The sequence below is a fragment of the Delphinus delphis genome, chromosome 3 (assembly GCF_949987515.2).
Source record: "Delphinus delphis chromosome 3, mDelDel1.2, whole genome shotgun sequence".
Classification (NCBI taxonomy): domain Eukaryota; kingdom Metazoa; phylum Chordata; class Mammalia; order Artiodactyla; family Delphinidae; genus Delphinus; species Delphinus delphis.
Genome location: NC_082685.1, coordinates 67412735 through 67431968, shown reverse-complemented (window position 1 = coordinate 67431968; position 19234 = coordinate 67412735). Strand labels below are relative to the sequence as shown.

The window sequence follows — 19234 nt, the reverse complement described above, 5'->3', positions numbered from 1 at the left end:
GCTCCTCATTGATACTCTTAAGTTCCATGAAGGTAGCTTGTTGCTGTTGGATCTCTCAGTACTTTGAGATACTGGATGGTTCCAGTACAGGACCTGGCACGTGGTGTATATGCAAATATTGGATGGATGGATGGATGACCGTTAATTGGTTGTTTCAGTGTCAGGGCCTGTCAGAATAGATGGAAACAGCAGGACTAGTTGAAGCTTTCATTATTGTTGAAATGGAAAGGACCTTTACCTGGTTTGTCTTAGCTACAAATTATCTGGATGCCAGATGAATAGCCTCAAAAGTCAAACAAGTCACCACTAGGAAATAGAGAAAGCTGTACAGATAGATAGAATATAAGCTGGATGTAAGGAAAAATGTGGTTCCAGGTTTGTTTTATGTCCCTTTTGTTCTTCTGCCTGCTTTCTTGCTTCTTTGACCTCTTGGAGAGATAACAATCAAGTTAGAGGTGCTTGAAACATAATTAGTAAGGTATAAAAAATAGTGGGGCATGAACCAGGTCAAATCATTTTGAATGTAAACCATTTCCCTCATATAAGAAAAGAGAAACACCAATACATACTTGAATTAGGAAATAATTCAAGAATTTACCAGTTACTTGAGCTGAAGAAAAGTCAGGGGTCTTAGATAAACACTTATTCTTAACCTAAATTATCATGGTCTAATCTGCTATCCATTAATTGCCAAAAATATTTTGTTCTCTACAGCTGAAATATTTAATGAGAACTTTGGGCCAGATTTTCGAGAGGAAGAGAACTTTTTTTCTGTGTTTGCCATCTTTTTTCCTGCCGCAACTGGTATTCTGGCTGGAGCAAATATCTCAGGTGATCTCGCAGTAAGTATTTTAATAATGCTGTATCAATTTTATACAAAAAGTGATATACCTATATTTATTTTTAAAGGTAGACTTAAAAAATGTTCTTGTCTTCTAGGATCCTCAGTCAGCCATACCCAAAGGAACACTCTTAGCCATTTTAATTACTACGGTGGTTTACATAGGAATTGCAGTATCTGTAGGTAAATAACCTTACATTTGTTATGTGTTTCAGAAATTTAATGATGTACATACTATAAAGATTCATTTTCATGACATTATATTTCTAACTTTTAAATTAAGAAATAGTTCAATAAAAAGATTCTAAGTTTTGTATTTTCAAAAATACTTAACTAGCGGTGATTCTGTAGACATTATCTAAGTCACTAAATGCTCTAAGGTTTTTCCTTTAGGATTTCTATTAATTAGTAAGCTAGAAAGTTATGTAAAATCTTATCTGCAGATTCTTAAATTTCACTGAGATATATTTACAGAAAATGTAATTCATATGTAGAAGTAAATGCATTTTACTTTCTGAGCGTTACAAATTTTGGAATATTTTTGTTTATGATGGTTATTTTATATTTTTATGTAATCTTGTTGTATGAAGATTGTTTCAAGGCTATTAAGAAATACCTGGCATTTTTTACCATAAAACCTAATTTCAATGCACAGGAATTGAATGAAAAGTGTTATTAAATTAATGAAAATGGTTTTAAGCCACTTTAATACATTCATGGAATCATAACATTTTAGAACTTGAAGAAAGGACTTAAGTGATCAGCCAGTCTCTAAATCTTTATAGATAAGGAAGTCAAAGGTCAGAGATTTTGTTACCAACCATATGATAATGGCACTTCCTTTAAAAAACTGTTTTCATGGCAAAGAGGGTTTTGGTGTTTTATTTATTTATAAGCAAATAAATAAATAATTTTAAAAGGCTATTTGTAATAGGAGGTTCTTAACTGAAACAGAGTACAGAAAAAAATTTAGTAACTACTGATTTTACATATAATTTGCATACATTGACTGTAGATACTGTCTTGTCTTGAATTTAGTACACATTCATGAAAGTACATAGTTTACCTGGAAAACATGTTTTTAAAATGTAAGCATTGTCTTTAATATCTAAATTCTAAAATTCAGGTTTTACAGTAAAAATTTTAAGCATACTACAAGAATAAATCTTAGTCTAGTACTAATCAGAAGAATTACAAACTCCAAATTCATTGACTACAGAATATAAATTTTCCATGTATTTGAGTAAGAAAATTTTTATTTTTGCCATATATTCAGTCATGTGTTGGGAAGTAATGACAGAACTGTTTTTACAAACTGAGCTGCTAATTTGCATAAATGTAATTTTGAAATTTTATTAAACAAGAGTTAGAAATGCTAATAATATTATCATGGTGGGCTATGTTAACATTTGAAAAAGTAACTCGATTACATTTATCATTGCAATGCATACAGAAATTCCTGAAATTCATTTTGAAAAAAGAAAATGAATTACATTTATAAGCTTATTAGCAAAATATTTTTGTATTCCCCTAAAAGTTTCTAGCATGCTTGTATACAGGGATCCCCAGCCCCCGGGTTGCAGACCGGTACTGGTCCGCGGCCCATTAGGAACCAGGCTGCTCAGCAGGAGGGGAGTGGCATGTGAATGAGCGAAGCTTCATCTTCCACTCCCCATCGCACGCATTACTGCCTGAACCATCCACCACCACCCCACCCCACCCCCCACCATCCCCACCCCATCCATGGAAAAATTGTCTGACACGAACCCAGTCCCTGGTGCCAAAAAAATTGGGGACTGCTGTTTATATACATTATACATAAGCTAGAAAATTTACTTTTAATTAAAAAAATGATATAACTGATTATGTTTCATGGGAAATAATTTGTTATTGCAGGAAAACATTTCTGTTTTTACCTGACGCTCCAATAATGCTTGCCCTTGTACTCATTTCATTCTGTTTACACTAGGGCAACAGGAGTAGCCCTTTCTCCCTGATATTCAGTAGCGGAGTCAGTAAAGATCACCTATACACTAGTAATTGTGTAACTAGCTCAAGCAGTGGAACCTTTTTTCCCCAGACAATTCTGATGGAGAACATCAAAATATGAACTATAAAAGCATAGCTGCTTTAAGGTTAGATAGGGCTCTCTCTGTTCTGCCCTCAACCTCCAGTGGTTTCAGGAGTACCTTTAAGGAGATGGTTTTGCAAACACTGCTCTGAAAGTCCAAAGAAGAAATTTAAGTATGAAGAACTGTATACAGACTGTCTAGTCATTAAAAAAACTCTTCCTTTCAAAACTTAATTTTTGTTTTATTGTTTAGTTTTTGTTGTAATGCCTGTGATTTTTACATCATATATGATGAGAAAGCATTGTTAAAGTGCTTCAAAAGTAAGAATATATGAACTCTAAGGAATGGTCATTACTGTTAGTTGTACATCGTACGTTATTCCAAATAATTCTTAATACTGAGGACCATGATGCTTTCCAAATTCTGTTCCAGGTAAACCTTTCTTAATTGTAAATACAATGTATGCTATAATAAGCAAGTATATACAGTCAGCACTGTAATTTCTTTATGGGTGTATATAATTTTGAAATGAATGTAAGCATTAGTTTGATTTTTTGTCCTCATTGTCACTTGTGCTTCAGGTTCTTGTGTTGTTCGGGATGCTACGGGGAACGTTAATGACACTATTGTAACAGAGCTAACAAACTGTACTTCTGCAGCCTGCAAATTTAACTTTGACTTTTCATCTTGTGAAAGCTATCCTTGTTCCTATGGCCTAATGAACAACTTCCAGGTGAGCATCAAATTTATATTATACAGACATTCTGTGTTCATCTAGAGGTCAGACTGCTATCAACTCTGACCATTCAGAGTATAGCAAAAACTTAGAAGGGAGGATTGTTGTTACTTTATACCCAGATATCAATAAAGACTGTACGCAACTAATTGTGAAAACAGAAAAATATGAAAGAATGAAATCTGAGCCTGTTCAGAGGCAAAAGGGCCCCAGAGGGCAACACTTTTATCATAGGGTATAATATATAGTACATATATACAGTATACTGTTTCAGAAAGCAAGAAAACATCTCACACATGGTCATATGTGCTGGATCTATTTTTGGATTCTCTGTTGTGTTCCATTGATCTTTGTGTCTATCCCTCCACCAATGCCATACTTTCTTGATTACTATAGTTGGTTTTAAGTCTTAAAATCGGGTAGCTTGATTCCTCCTACTTTATTCTTTTTCAAAATTGTTTTAGCTATTTTAGTCCCTTTGCTTTTCCAAATAAATTTTAGAATAATCTATGTTTATCTACAAAAAAGTCTTGTTGGAATTTTGATAGGAACTGCATTAAACTTGTACATGAATTTGGGGAGGATTGATAGATTTACTATGTTGAGTGTTCCAACCCATGAACACTTACGTTTCTCCATTTATTTAGATCTTCTTTAACTTCTTTCATAAGTATTATGTAGTTTTCAGAATATCAATCCTGTACATATTTTGTTAGACTTACATCTAAGTATTTCATTTTTATTTTGAGCAATTTAAACCCATACTAATTGAAATGAGTTCAGTTTTCCAATTTGAGGTTTCTCCATAATTGCTTTATATATGAATGCCCTTTTAAAAAAGTATTGATTAGTATCAGTAGTTTTATTTCATTAGATCTGGCTATCATATAGTGATGCTGTGTTAAACCACTATTGAACAACAGATTAATAAAATTATTAATGGATGCTTGAAAGTTTGTGAACTATTAAACGTATGAACTGTGTGAAGATTAGTATTACTGCTCAAGTATTTGGAGAATATCAGTTTTATTATTACCTCTGTAAGATACTGAAAGCAAAATGAAATTTTTATAAAATTTATGGGTTTTAGATAGAAGAGGAAAAGGAATCACTAAAATTTGGAGGATATTTTGAGAGTTGCTTGATAAGCCTCAGGATGCTAGAAACAAAAGAACATAAAGGTGTAAATTCAGGAGATTAAAACAAAATATTCTGTGGTAAATTTATAGAATAGATGGTACTGCTAATTCAAAGTGGAAAATAAAAATTTCGCTTCCTAGTGTTTCTCCAGTAATGTGTAAACATAATAAACAGAATAGTTGAGGATTTAATGTATTGTAGAACATTATATAGACATTTTATGTAGAATCTATGTATTTTACATTAAAATTTTATAACTTAAATATTTAATGCCATTATTTGTATTTTCTTTTGTATAGTTTCAAGCAATTTACTGCACTTTCAGTGGTTAAAAATATTGAACGCAATTATGTAATAGAAGTTTGTTTTTTCTAGTCATAAGACTAGGCAAAATCGTAGGAATGAAAGAAAGTATTCATGTCCAGCTAATTATTCAGGCCAATTCGGACATTGATACTGTGTATGAAAGGCACAGATGTTGGTCTCTGCCCAGTGACTGAAAATGCCAATCAGATTTCTGTGTTGTTGCCTTGAAATACAGAAGTGTGTTGTCTTTATCAAGTCTAAGTATGGACTCATTCAAGCAAAGTGTGAGAATTTGGTGTACGTAAAGTTGCTTTTCCAATTTAAGTAAATTAAAAAAAAATACTTTGTAAAGCGATACAGAATGGAAAGAAAATCCTGTAAAATTATCAATTGCTTGTCACTTGGAAAATGAAGAATGGTGAATAGAACGTAACTGAGGAGCATGTAAGTGGAGACTCCATCATGAAATCTATACAAAGGCACACTATATAATACTGTTTTGCATATAGTTGATAAATATATGCATATATAATAGGGTCACTTTATTTTTCTTAAATGTTTAATTTTCTTTAGTTTTATGTTTCTTATATTTCTACATTTTAATGTCCTCTGAAACCTTTGACTCACCACTGCTTAATAAACAAAATGTGAGCTTCTTTGCTCCTTCAGAGCCTTTCATACCCAAACTTAAGTCCCACTGCTTCTATCCAGACTGAACTCCAGTCATTACGTGTTTGTATATGTATACATGCACACGCTTACCCTACTCTGTTGCTTTATTTGTTGCTTCACTCTGCTTGGAATGCACTGGCTTTTTCTTTTTATATGTCCAAATCTGTCTGCTCTTCAAACCCAGTTCCATGAACATTTTTTTGGACCCTAAATCGTCAACACACACACATTCCCCACACAAAATCTCACCATTCGTTTTACTTGCCACTTTTTTTTTTTACTTTTTATTAGACTTTTGTCTTTTTCCCCCCCTTATTAAAGACCAGACCATCTTTTGTTTTTCATCTTTGTTCCCACTATGTATTTTTGATAACACTGATGTTACTATTATTTGAATCATTTCATTTACTTGCTACTCATATTTTACCATAAAATGGTGGGAAACACAAAGGTTATTGGATAAATGTATAACTAGAAAACAGGAAACTTGGCAAATCATAGAAGCATAGTTTCTAGATGCTAAGCATGGAGCATTATTTATCTTAATTCAGAGATGATGGAAGAAAAGAAAATGAATCTTTTCCTCAAAACATGAAAGGTGAAATGTTATGGTTATATGTAATGTTGCTGGTGTCAGTTTTGGCTTAATCTATCAATGTATCATATTCTTTTTTCTCCCCTTTTTTCTTCATTTACCTCCTGCCTTTGTACTTACTTAACTTTGAAGGCATTACAGACAGACATGGAATTTTGTATTATCTGAGAAGTATATATAACAGAAATCAAGTCTGCTTATTTTTATCTTGGTCCACCTTATCTATCCTTTATAATCTCCTTCCCTAAGGACAGATTTGGCAATGCTAGATAATCTAGCATTAAATAATAACTGTGTAAAAATAGTGATTATGAAAAATGTATCATGTGTATGTAACTACTAAATTGGTATTAAAAGGCTGAATAGAAAATCATCTTTTTTCTTTTCTCAGAGAAGTCAGAGAAGTCAATGCTAATGTTTCTTAAAACTCTTAAATATGTTCTTCAGGTTTAAACCTAAATCTTCTGAAAGATGCAGGGAGAGACATTTAAGTGAAACAAGGTGGTTTATGTATACATGAAACCAGACTTAGGTATTATGGCCAGGGATTGTGCCCAGAGCTAGTTTTACATCAGACTTAATATTAAATTATAGGCAAGTGTATAGTAAACAGCCTAAAACCTGATTTCCTTATCTCCTTGGTCTCAGTTGGCATGTTCTTGGTCAATATAAATGAAAGGTAAATCTCCACTAATGAAGTAATGAATCTAGATGTTGATCATCATTCACTACTGGTAAAATTTATAATGCATAGATCAAGTTGACAGTACCTGAATCCATTAAACAACTCTTAGGAATCAATTTAATACTTTGACAGATTTCAAAGGTTCACAAGGAACAGTGCAATGAAAACCTGTGTACCTACCCTTCATTTGTATTTACTAGTAGTTTATATTTTGCCCCATTTGCCTTATCTTTATATATATATATATATATATATATATATATATGTATAGTATTTTTCTCCTCAAACATAATGAGAATAAATTATAGACATCACATGACAATCAGATTGAAATATTTAAAACATTCTGTACAAGCACGGTAAAATTTCCCACCCAAGTAATTCAGTGTTGATGAAATACTGTTGTCTAAATATATATTCCATATTCATACTTCCTCTCTTCTTCCAGTAATGTCCCAGATCAATTTTTCTCAGATCCAGGATTCAATCTGGTGTCACACATGGCCTTTAGTTACTTTAAAATTCTTTAATCTAGAGGAGTTCCCAGCCTGCCTGTTTTAACCTTTCAGGATGTTGACATTTTGAAGAGTCCAGGCAATTTATTTTGTATTGTGCTCCTCTGTTTGGATTTATTTGATTGCCTTCTCATTGTCTAAGTTAGTGATCCATTTTTTTTAAACTTCATCATAGGGAAATGTTTGAACATGTACAAAGATAGAGAAAGCAATATAATGTACCTAACATACACATTTTCCAAGTTCATCAGTTATCAGCGCATGGCTAATTTTGTTTTATTTATGACTCCCCACTTCCTAGATTATTTAGAGGCAAATCCTGGAGTTAGATCCTTTCAGCTGGATATTTCTACTTTTGGCTTTAATAAGTACTCTTTAAAGACAAACAAAAAACATAACCACAATACCAATCTACTATCTTAACATTAAAAAAAGGAAACAACCTTCCTGACAGAAGTATATCAAACCACCTTGGAATATTCTTGCCAGAAAACTTGTACCTCAGTCTGATCAACTTGTCTAGATCTACCTACCTACCAGTTGACTAGAAATAGAGGTGAGAGGAACAAGTTAAACAAGGCAGTGGAGCTTGTCGGCAAAATCCAGAGCGTGGGGTTTCTCTACGAGAAATGACATAAAAATCATAAAATGTAAAGGAAAGGGTGAGCCTGTAGATTGAAAAAGACTTAAGAGACATATCAACCAAATGTAAATGTAATCCTTTTGTGGATCCTGATTTGAACAAACTTTTAAAAAGCAAGAAAAGAGGAATAATTTGGGGATTTTGAATGTGATTGGGTATTTGATGCTGTTAAGGAATTACCCAGTTTATAAGCTGTGACAGTGACTTTGTAGTTACAGTTTTTTTTGTTTGTTTTTTGTTTTTGCGGTATGCGGGCCTCTCACTGCTGTGGCCTCTCCCGTTGCGGAGCACAGGCTCCGGACGCGCAGGCTCAGCAGCCATGGCTCACGGGCCCAGCCGCTCCGCAGCATGTGGGATCCTACCGAACCGGGGCACAAACCCGTGTCCCCTGCATTGGCAGGCGGACTCTCAACCACTGCGCCACCAGGGAAGCCCTGGAGTTACAGTTTTTAAAGGTTTTTACGCATTAGAGGTACACACAAAAATTTATGCATGAAATGAGATCTGGGGTTTAATTCACAATAATGAAAAGATTGGCCCTGTTGAAACTGAGCGATGGATACTTTGTAGTTTAGTATGTTCTTCTGCCATTGTGTGTGCCTTTGACATTTTACAAAATAAAAAGTTTTTTTACATTTAGGGCTGGTGGTAAATCAGTTTCAGAAGTTTGTACGCACGTAACCATTATTACTGTTTACTATTGTTATTTTTATCAGATTTCTCCCAGAATTACTATTAGTGTTCTTCATAGGAATAATAAAGATGAAGTGTTGTGTTCTTTTTTGAATTTTATGTAAGACTTATTTTTCCATTTTTGTCACTTTTTTAAGGTAATGAGCATGGTGTCAGGCTTTGCACCACTAATTTCTGCAGGTATCTTTTCAGCCACTCTTTCTTCTGCATTAGCATCCCTTGTGAGTGCGCCCAAAATATTTCAGGTAAGTATTTTCATGTTACAAATTTTATTAAAGGGGCAGTTAAGGTAATATATTTAAATATGGGATTTTTAATATTTTTAAATTATTTGTTTACTTCTGTCAAGCCCATGTATTGATATTTATATGACATATACAAACACATATATCCAGAGTAGCATATTTAATTTTATGCATATGAATGTGGATGTGTATATATAAACACTTGGCCTATATCTACTCTCAGGGTGTAAGTTTTGAGTTGTCTTTCTGGAAGTGGTGATGAATTTTTGCTTTATGGACATACTGTTAGCATAAATTTTCATAATGTCTTACCAAGGATAAAAAGTATAGTCCAAGACCATAAATCAAAAGAATTAAAGTATCTTATTCCTATTAGCATAATGCCAACATTAATGTTTAATTTTATGAATATCTGAATGTCTAATACGTGCTATGCATTATGTTAGGTACTCAGGATATAAATAATAAGTATGATAGACATTGTTTCCCTTTAATGAGCATTAAATAAATGGCTGATACTGGATAGAAAATACTTTTTATTACTAAAACAAATGAGATATCGATTCTGCAGCTTTGTTAATTTCCTTTGTTCTTTGTTTGTTCTTAATTTTTTATTGTAGCTAGTTAGTACAGTAGAGGTGTAGAATATTTACTAAAATTATTTTCAGTATTGTTTTAAGAAAGGTGATTATGTTTTATAATTAGGATTTTCATTTGTTTTGAGTCTACGATTTGGACTTGGTTTTCTTAAAATAGGTCACACGTCTGTCATACTTCTCAAGGTTCCACATTTCTTCTATGTGTATGCCTGCTCCTTTGGCTCTTTATTCATATAAGAATTCCAACCTGGGGTGGAATAAAATGGATAAAAACTTCAGTGTATTCTAAACCTCCTGTCTTTCTGATGCTAGAAATGTTTGAATCTCCTTTACAGTTTGTAGGTGAAGCAGCGTGAGGGGAAAGAAAGAGGACCAAGAATTAGAAACTTGGGTTCCATTCCTGATTAACCTATTGTAACTGTAAGCAGATCTGTATGTCTTATTTCGATATATTTCATTTTAATGTTTACATTTCTTCATTAGGCCTTATGTAAGGACAACATCTACCCAGCTTTCCAGATGTTTGCTAAAGGTTATGGGAAAAATAATGAACCTCTTCGTGGCTACATCTTAACATTCTTAATCGCACTTGGATTCATCTTAATTGGTTAGTCTATAAATGTATGCTAATGTAGATGTTGGTGCATTTATAGTATCAGCTGTCAACACTGAATTGTTAAATTATAAACAAACTGTTACTTTGCCTGCAATACTAAGTTAGTTTCTTTTTGATCAAAGGAAAGAGTGTTTAGAAAATAATGCAAATAATAGTGCTTGTTAAATATTTGCTAAAATTCTTACCATCACTAATTCTCCATTAGGGCTAGAGGGAACTCTTAGGTTCTTGTCCCTAAAACAAATATGATAATAGCGTAAGGAAAAGGATTCCAGTGTCTTTCATGAAGGTAGAACCTCCGCCGATCTACTTTTTGGTACTGTTGCCTCTGATCGTAAGGAAGCTAATGGGTCTTTCACTGCTCAAGAAGACTTTGGACTTTTATTAAAAGTCTGATTATACTACTGGAAACTAACTCTCATGTGATATTTAAGAATGTATTTGGTTAAGTGTCCTGTGACCCAACAGTTCTTTTTAGGGGTTTTTACCCTATAGAAATGCACATATATAAGAATATTCTTAGTGTCATTAATTATAATAGTGATAAATGGAAGCAACCTGAGTACCTATCAACAGAAGAGTGAAACTGCAGAATAATATTCAGCAGTAAAAAAATGAATAAACTTGGTTTTCATATATTAATATGGATGAATCTTAAATATAATAAATGTAAAAATAACAAATTACAGAATGATAATATAGTATGATATAATTTACGTTAACTTTTAAAACACCCAGAAGAGTGCTACACAATGCTTATGGACCATGTATGTGTGTAGTAAAACGAAATGTCATTGGAAAGAATATTCCAACTTTGATGAGTTGAGGTATAAAGGGGGCTTCTACTGTGTACATAAGGTATGATTTCTGAAAATTAAAGTATATGAAGTATATATGGCAAAATTCATTAAATCTGGTTTGTGGATGTAGGAGTATTCATTATGCTGTTATCTACAGGTTTGAAATAATTCATAGTTTTGAAGAGTTAAAAAAAGGTCTAATATGTCAGTTAAATATGCTTCATGTTTCTTTTGCAGCTGAACTGAATGTTATTGCTCCAATTATCTCTAACTTCTTCCTTGCATCATATGCGTTGATCAATTTTTCAGTATTTCATGCATCACTTGCAAAATCTCCAGGTGACTTTACGTTTTTTTAAAAGTTCTGTAAATGTGGTAATGCCTAATTTTAGATAAAATGAAACTTTTTTTATATATAAATTTATTTATTTTATTTATTTATTTTTGGCTGTGTTGGGTCTTTGTTGCTTTCTCTAGTTGCAGCGAGCAGGGCCTACTCTTCATTGGGGTACATGAGCTTCTCATTGCAGTGGCTTCTCTTGTTCCGGAGCATGGGCTCTAGGCACGCAGGCTTCAGCAGTTGTAGCACGTGGGCTCAGTAGTTGTAGCTCGCTTGCTCTAGAGCACAGGCTCAGTAGTGGTGGCGCACAGGCTTAGTTGCTCCACAGCATATGAGATCTTCCTGGACCAGGGCTCGAACCCGTGTCCCCTGCATTGGCAGGCGGATTCTTAACCACTGCGCCACTAGGGAAGCCCAAGAAAACAAAACTTTAACACATTTTAAAAGATGGCATGTGGAGAATTAGCTCACGAGTGCTTCACTCTGCCTTTATAGTTGAGTCAAACTGAGTCTTCAAAGATCTCTTTATCATGAAGTTTATTGGTAAATAATGCCTGTTTCTTGTCTTCAAAGAATTTAAAATAGCATTAATTTTAAATTCTGACACTGTGAAAGAATTACTTTGCTTTTTTCTGCTTTTATTATTTTATTCAGCTGATTGCTATTTCAGTTCCAAGAACATTATTATGATATAGTTAACCTATCCAGGAATATTTTTAACACAATGAGTTCTGTGGAGTTCTAATATAAGGGGTCTTTATCAACTGAAAAATTACTCCATATACATTTTTTATGGGTTTTGTTATAAACCATGATAGCAGTTGGACATCAGAGAAGGAAATAAGGAACAAAAGCACTGTTCCTTCTAAGGGTCTAAAAGTTTCTCAGAAAAGGAAAGATAAAGTATGGGAACTTAGGACACAAACACCTTAGCTTCAGTTTTTACTTTAAGAATATAAATTTTAGAGGTGGGTACGGGTGTGGCTATAAAAGGGCAACACAAGGGATCCTTGTGTTGGACTTTTCCTTATCTTGACTGTATTAATATTTTAGTTGTGATATCGTGATATCATTTTGCAAGATGTTATCATTGGAAGTAACTAGGTAAAGGGTGTCCGGAATCTCTGTGTATTATTTCTTACAACTTTGTGTGAATCTGCAGTTATCTCAAAATTTAAAAGTTTAATTTTAGAAAAGAATATAAGTTTTATTGAAATGATTTAAAAATAGTATTTTGGGCTCTGGAATTACCTATGAATGAAAATTTTAAAACACGGTCTTCAACAGTTTTTCGAGTGAGCTTATTAATTCATAAATACTTCCCCAAATGGGAAGGTATGATTCTATAGTCAACTCACAGTTTTTCTAGCAAGTAGATTACTTTTTTAATGATTCTGAAGAACAGTTTGAATTGTTTTATACATTCATTAGGATATAGATGTGTCTCCTGCTAAAACACAGAAAATAAAACCGCACTATTAAGGACTCAATTTGAAACCTAATGTTTTAATCTTCTCTAGTTTTTAGCATTCACTGGGGTAGGCCGATTTATACTTTTTTGGTAGGGAATTTTTTGAATACAGAAACTAGTAAGATAGGGTAATGTGGACATAAATAGATGTGCCCACTTCATGGCTGTCAGGAATCATGATGTTGTGATCAGTAATGGTCTATGACTTCACTGTTATAATTAGCCTTATAGTTCACATTTAAAGACCTTTTAGTGTAGCAGCCGCAGAGAAATTTATTTTGTGCATACGTTATGTACCACTGTCTAAAGCAGATGAGGTATCCAAGTGACTTTTATTTATCTATTTTGTTTGTTATTGTTAGGATGGCGCCCTGCCTTCAAATACTACAACATGTGGATATCACTACTTGGAGCAATTCTTTGTTGCATAGTGATGTTTGTCATTAACTGGTGGGCTGCACTGCTAACATATGTGATAGTTCTTGGACTTTACATTTATGTTACCTACAAAAAACCAGGTAATTACATTTTGTAATCCAAGTATGAGAGAATGAAGTTTTGGATTAGAATGGTGGCTTTAGAAATGAAATGGACAAAGAAGATACTGTTTTAATCATCTCAGAAACAATTATTTCTCTAATATGCGTATTAAGTCTCTAAAGTAACAAATGTCTAAAATCATCATTTGTGTCCAGACTGTTTGTTTATTCAGTAAGAGGTAAAATTTGCCTGTTCAAATAACTTAAACTGTTCAGTACTATCAATAGTACTTTATAACAATCATAGATCTGCCTCTTTCCTTTTAGACCTTTGGCTATATAAGCAGTAATTTTTAAATGTTTTCTTTATTTGTAAAAGGCTCATTTTGAGTTGCATGCACAGCATGTCTGCAGCCCTATCATCCCAGTCTTTTCTAAGTTGTACTTTTTTTTTAAATGTAATTGTAGTTCAGATTGGCATTGTCTTAATTTCATGCCATGAACTTGAACTATTGAAAGTCCTGAGTACAATAGTTTATTTTAGCAATTGACTTTTTAAATGTGAAAGTACTTGTTATTGATGACTTGTTACAACCGGTATTAAGCTGCTGCATGAATACTGTCTTCCCACAGATGTGAACTGGGGATCCTCCACACAAGCCCTGACTTACCTGAATGCACTGCAGCATTCCATACGTCTTTCTGGAGTGGAAGATCATGTGAAAAACTTCAGGTAAGTCATAAGGTAACAGAAACATTTTGTCTTAGGTGGCAATCAGTTCTTCCTTTATTGTTCAGTAACATTTTCATATGCTGATATTTCATGGAAATTTCTCTAAAAGCATAGGGTATTATTTCTTGTTTTGGTTTGATTTGAGCAGTTTATTCAAAAACAAGATTGAGGTTTCTTGTTATCAAAATTTTACAAAGAGATAAATTATCATCTACCCTGCAAAAATGTTGTGAAAGTTTTGGAGGTCTCTCATTTGAAAACTTTTAAATAGTAGGTATCATAAAGTAAACTTTTTTTCCCCCTCTGTGGCCTCAGTAGTTATATAACTACTGAGGATGAAATTCATAAAAATCCCCTTTTTGCAATTTTACTAAGTCAGTAAATATTTTCATGTTAGTGGCTTCATTCTCATTGTGGTACTGGAAACCAGTTTTAGTGATAAAGAATCAATGCCTTAGAGTGAAGAGTATTTCTTACTTTCTTCAATAAATTACTTTATTTTTTATCTTATAATAGTTTATCAGTTATCATTTTAAAAACTATTCCTTAATTTAACATGCTTCTAATAATTGATGAGATTCAGTTACTAAAGCACTGTTGTAAATCCAGGAGTATTGTTTATTTATATAGATTCTTAGAAATTGTAGATTATTACTTATACCAAGCTATAAGTAGGCTTGTCATTTTTAGACAATAGATCATTAGACAGCCATTCTCATACTGTTCATGTAAGCCTGGTTCTGAACAGGTGACTTTCCACAGTCATGAGTAATCACTTCTCACTGGCTTCTGCACAGTAATCACAGAAATAAATTCCTTGTTTCAGTAAATCAAAAGGCAAACTCTTTTTTAAAGAAAACTTCCAGAGTGGATATGTGCCAGAAAAGAAGTGCTCTACCAAATTTCCCCCAGGAAGAAACATCTTTGTATATCTTTTTGTTAACTCTTTGGGTTCTTCCCCCCGCCCTGCCCGCAACTTTCTTCTAGAATGAAAGTTTTCCAGAGACCACAGATCTTCAGCTTAGGAGTAGAGAGAAACTGGAAAAAGAAAAAGAAATGAGAGCCCTGGGAGGAAAACTTTAAATGCAGTACATTTTGAACATTTTGACTAGTCGATGCCAAATATGGCAGAAAATAGAAATCATTCCTTTACGTAAAAAGTTGTATTCCAGAACTGAGAGTATGACCAAGAGTCAGAGTTAATTTGCCATTAATAAAAAACTGTTGCTTTGGCTTATTACAGTAATGGGGAAATTTTTAAAAAATTTTATTCTAAAGTGTTTTAAAATTTTTATCAGAATTATACATGAACATAGTTTAAAGAGGAAAAACTTAGGTTTGTCATGAAAATTAGCAATTGCCCCACTTCTCAAATCCCTGTTTCTCTCATGCCACAGGCAACCACTTTTAACTGAATCGTGTAATATTTACTTCATATTCCCAAAAAGAGGGTTTGTCTTGTTGTATTGTTTGAGTTTTAACTTAAGGCGTTATCTGCTGATTTCTTTCATCCATGTATGCCCACCACACATGTGCACCCTTCCCTTTACCCCACCATCCCAGGGTATTTTTTATGTCATTATTTTGATTATATTAGACTTGATATTTATATTCTGACATTTTAAGCATGATTCAAGAGCCCAGCCATGTAGTAAATTATGATTGCTTTTTTTTCCCTGTACAGGCTTTTTGTTTTCTGTGTAGGCAATAAATTTTTTTTCCTGTTTAAATTTCTATTTATCAGTATCTCAGCGTTCACCAAATTTGCCAGAAGATTTTGTTTTCTTTGCTTCACAGTTTCTATTTCCTTGAATAGTGAGAAATAGTCTTTCTCACTATTTCCTGCCTCTTTAATTTGGGTTCTTAGATTTAGCATTGTCTGAAGTATCTGTGATCCTGGGCCAGGGAAGTTCTGCATTGGTGGCTGGGGCTTGTCAGTGAAGCCCTTGATGTAGATTAATGTGGCTTTGCTGGTTCTTTAAGAAATTTAAGTCATCTTAAAGGTTTTCTATTTTGATCTGATTAGATTTCTCAGAAAAGAATCTTTTAATCTTCTGCTTGTTGATAAAGTTCTGGCTACCAGAGTTCTGAGAGCCAAGTGGGAAGGCAGCTCAGAGATCTCAGGGTTCAGCATATAGTAAATGTTCTCCTAACTCCCCTACTTAAAGTAGCTGCTTATGCCCTCAGACCAGAGATCTGGGACATATGCTTATGCTCCCAGACCAGAGGTCTCTCTAGCAAATAAGCCCTAGCCTAACAGGATTGGAGAGGGACAGGGACAGTTGCCCATCATAGTGATGGAAATGATTTGGGTTCATCTAGGTGCTTCTTATGCAAACTTTAAATCAGTCCTTCTTATTTTAGTTTCTTTAACATATTGCCCCTGCCATTTCCAAAGACATCTATTGCCTCTAAGTCCTAGGCATTTTGATGGTTCTTAGGTGTAAAATCAGATGGCTTCATAGTTTTCTCTTATGCTCATTTGTAATTTAGCCTTTTCCTGATTTGTCAAATCCTTTATTTTTCTTCCATCTGCTTTCTGGCTTTCAAAATTCAATGCTATTGTGTCCTGTCCTGTTCTCCATATTTTTGGTGACTTAAAAAATCCCATCATACTATGGAGATTTTTAAGGAGGGAGTAAGGATGAAGGCAGATGTTCATACTCTGTCATTGTTACTAGAAATAATCCCTAATATATTTTGTTCTATACCTTTCTTTAGAATGATAAAATTACACCCAAATTATGCCTTTGTGTGGTGTGTTTACTATCTATTGATAGTAAAGATAGGGACTACAAGTTCATTTCCCTCAGTAATAGGTTATATTAGTAATAGGTTAAACTACTATAACAAAAAGCTGAAAAACTAAAGTGGCTAAACAAGATAGATATCAGTGTTATGTGATAGTCCAGAGGGAGATGGATATTCATGGCTGGTAAGTAGATTGGCTGCACTTGGTTATTCAAGTTCCACATTCCTTTTATCTGTCAGTCTGCCATTCCCTAGGATGTGTTTTTCTGTCCATGTGGTCAAAGACATCACCCCCCCTCCACCACGGCCTAGCTTACAGGAAAGGGGAAAAAAGTATGGAGGGTGGCCAGCTTCATTTTTAAAGGACAGGACAAGGAATTAGGGACATCGTACGGGCTGGAAATCAGTCATAGGGCCACTTTTAGCTGCTAGGAAGGCTAGGAAATGCAGTGTTTAGCTGGGGAGCCATGTAGCCTGCTGAAGCTCAGGTGGAGAGACTGGACTACTAGCAGTCTGGGCCTTAGAGGAGGACTTCATATTTGATTGCCCCAAAGCAATTCCCCCAAGCAGAACTGGCTTTTCACATAGCTTGCTAAAATTCTGAATGAGTTAGTACCATTTTTAGGTCTTTATTCAGGTTTTCCTGCTTATTTTATAAGTATAGTTAGGAACTACCCTAACAATTTAGTAGGTAAGTCAGAATTTTTAGTCTGTTTGCTTTTTGTTAAAGTTTGTTTTAATTATACACATTGTTGTGATTCATTTTGCTGTGCAGTAGAAGCTAACAACATTGTGAAGCAACTATACTCCAATAAAACTTAATTTAAAAAAAAATAATCAAAATTTTTTTAAAAAAAATTTTTTCTGAATCTGTTTGAATTCATAACATGGATACCTGAATTTTTTTTCCTCAAACAAGGTTGATTTTTATTTCTCGTCAACAAAAATCAAGAGTTAAAAATACATGAAAGGGCTTCCCTGGTGGCGCAGTGGTTGAGAGTCCGCCTGCTGATGCAGGGGACGTGGGTTCGTGCCCCGGTCCGGGAAGATCCCACATGCCGCGGAGCAGCTGGGCCCTTGAGCCATGGCCGCTGAGCCTGTGCATCTGGAGCCTGTGCTCCACGATGGGAGAGGCCACAACAGTGAGAGGCCCGCGTACTGCAAAAAAAAAAACAAAAAAAAAACCCATGAAAGTCTTGCCACTGTCTTGTGTTTGCAAAGGCAACTGAATTCAATTTTGGCTTTCATCATAATTAATTAGTATTAAAACTTTTAGTTCAAATAGAAACCTTTTCTTCACCACAGGTGGTTTTACTCATATGACGTCATTAAAATTAAACTAGATTAGGGAGGGCTGATATTACAAAGTAGAAGTAAGTATGATGTGATCAAGCTAAGAAGGAAAGTGACCTGTTTTTTACATGAAGGCAAGGCCATGCTCTCAGGAAGTTTTGTGGACTCTGTGAAAGAACTGGAATATTTATTACCTTTGTAAGATGAAAAGTTGTTACATGTTTTTAACCAGCATGGTCATTTCTTTCTGTAGTGCCTCCCAGAATCTTGATGTATAATATTACCTATTAATTTAGGACATTTGGTATGATGGTTGTTCAAAGAAGGTTTTGTTTTTCTGCATTTCTCATGTACCAAGGAACCCTAGTTATGTCATCTTCTGTGAGAATCTTGTGGCCTGTCTTGAGGACAGTTGCATAAAGGAGTGGCTAGTGTAGTAATATATTCTTAGAGAAGTGACTTAAAATCATGTCCGTGTTATCAAAACCCTAAACTTCTCTTTCTTTTTAATCTTAAATTAGGCCACAGTGTCTTGTTATGACAGGTGCTCCAAACTCACGCCCAGCTTTACTTCATCTTGTTCATGATTTCACAAAAAATGTTGGTTTGATGATCTGTGGTCATGTACATGTGGTAAGTACTAGTTTTGTTTTCTATATTAAAACATTTTTCACTCTGTGTATGTAATTTGTGGAGCTTTCTAGATTTGAAATAATTTGAGTAGGTCTTAGCAACTATATTGCTTTGCTAAGAAAAATTACTTCCCAATAACTAAGGAACCTAAATGGAATTCAGTATGTGTTTTTGCTTGCTGATAAATCTCATAAAGTCCTGAGAATACTGGGAACATATACTTACCAGGAAAAAAAAGAGGCTGGAGGAGGTGGACAAATCATGGTAGATATCTAGTATCTGATATGTAAGAAGAGTAGAGTGAATGCTGAATTTCCAAATTCAAGCACTTTAATTGCTCATTCATTTTAGTTTTATTCATGAGCAAGGAAATTAT

The 19234-nt window shown here is 34.0% G+C and overlaps 1 protein-coding gene and 1 long non-coding RNA gene across 2 annotated transcripts in view; one reads left to right on the top strand and one right to left on the bottom strand.

The window, feature by feature from the left end:
* SLC12A2 (solute carrier family 12 member 2) overlaps nucleotides 1–19234 on the top strand; it is a 108878-nt gene that overhangs the window by 56829 nt on the left and 32815 nt on the right. The window contains exons 8-16 of the mRNA XM_060008922.1: nucleotides 715–842; nucleotides 940–1024; nucleotides 3495–3646; nucleotides 9036–9143; nucleotides 10226–10349; nucleotides 11396–11497; nucleotides 13332–13487; nucleotides 14082–14181; nucleotides 18747–18858. Coding sequence (XP_059864905.1) covers nucleotides 715–842; nucleotides 940–1024; nucleotides 3495–3646; nucleotides 9036–9143; nucleotides 10226–10349; nucleotides 11396–11497; nucleotides 13332–13487; nucleotides 14082–14181; nucleotides 18747–18858 — 1067 coding nt within the window. The remainder of the gene's footprint in view (nucleotides 1–714; nucleotides 843–939; nucleotides 1025–3494; nucleotides 3647–9035; nucleotides 9144–10225; nucleotides 10350–11395; nucleotides 11498–13331; nucleotides 13488–14081; nucleotides 14182–18746; nucleotides 18859–19234) is intronic.
* The window catches only part of LOC132423319 (uncharacterized), a 41921-nt gene continuing 40567 nt past the window's right edge, over nucleotides 17881–19234 (bottom strand). The window contains exon 3 of the long non-coding RNA XR_009518964.1: nucleotides 17881–18090. This is a non-coding gene — a long non-coding RNA (uncharacterized lncRNA). The remainder of the gene's footprint in view (nucleotides 18091–19234) is intronic.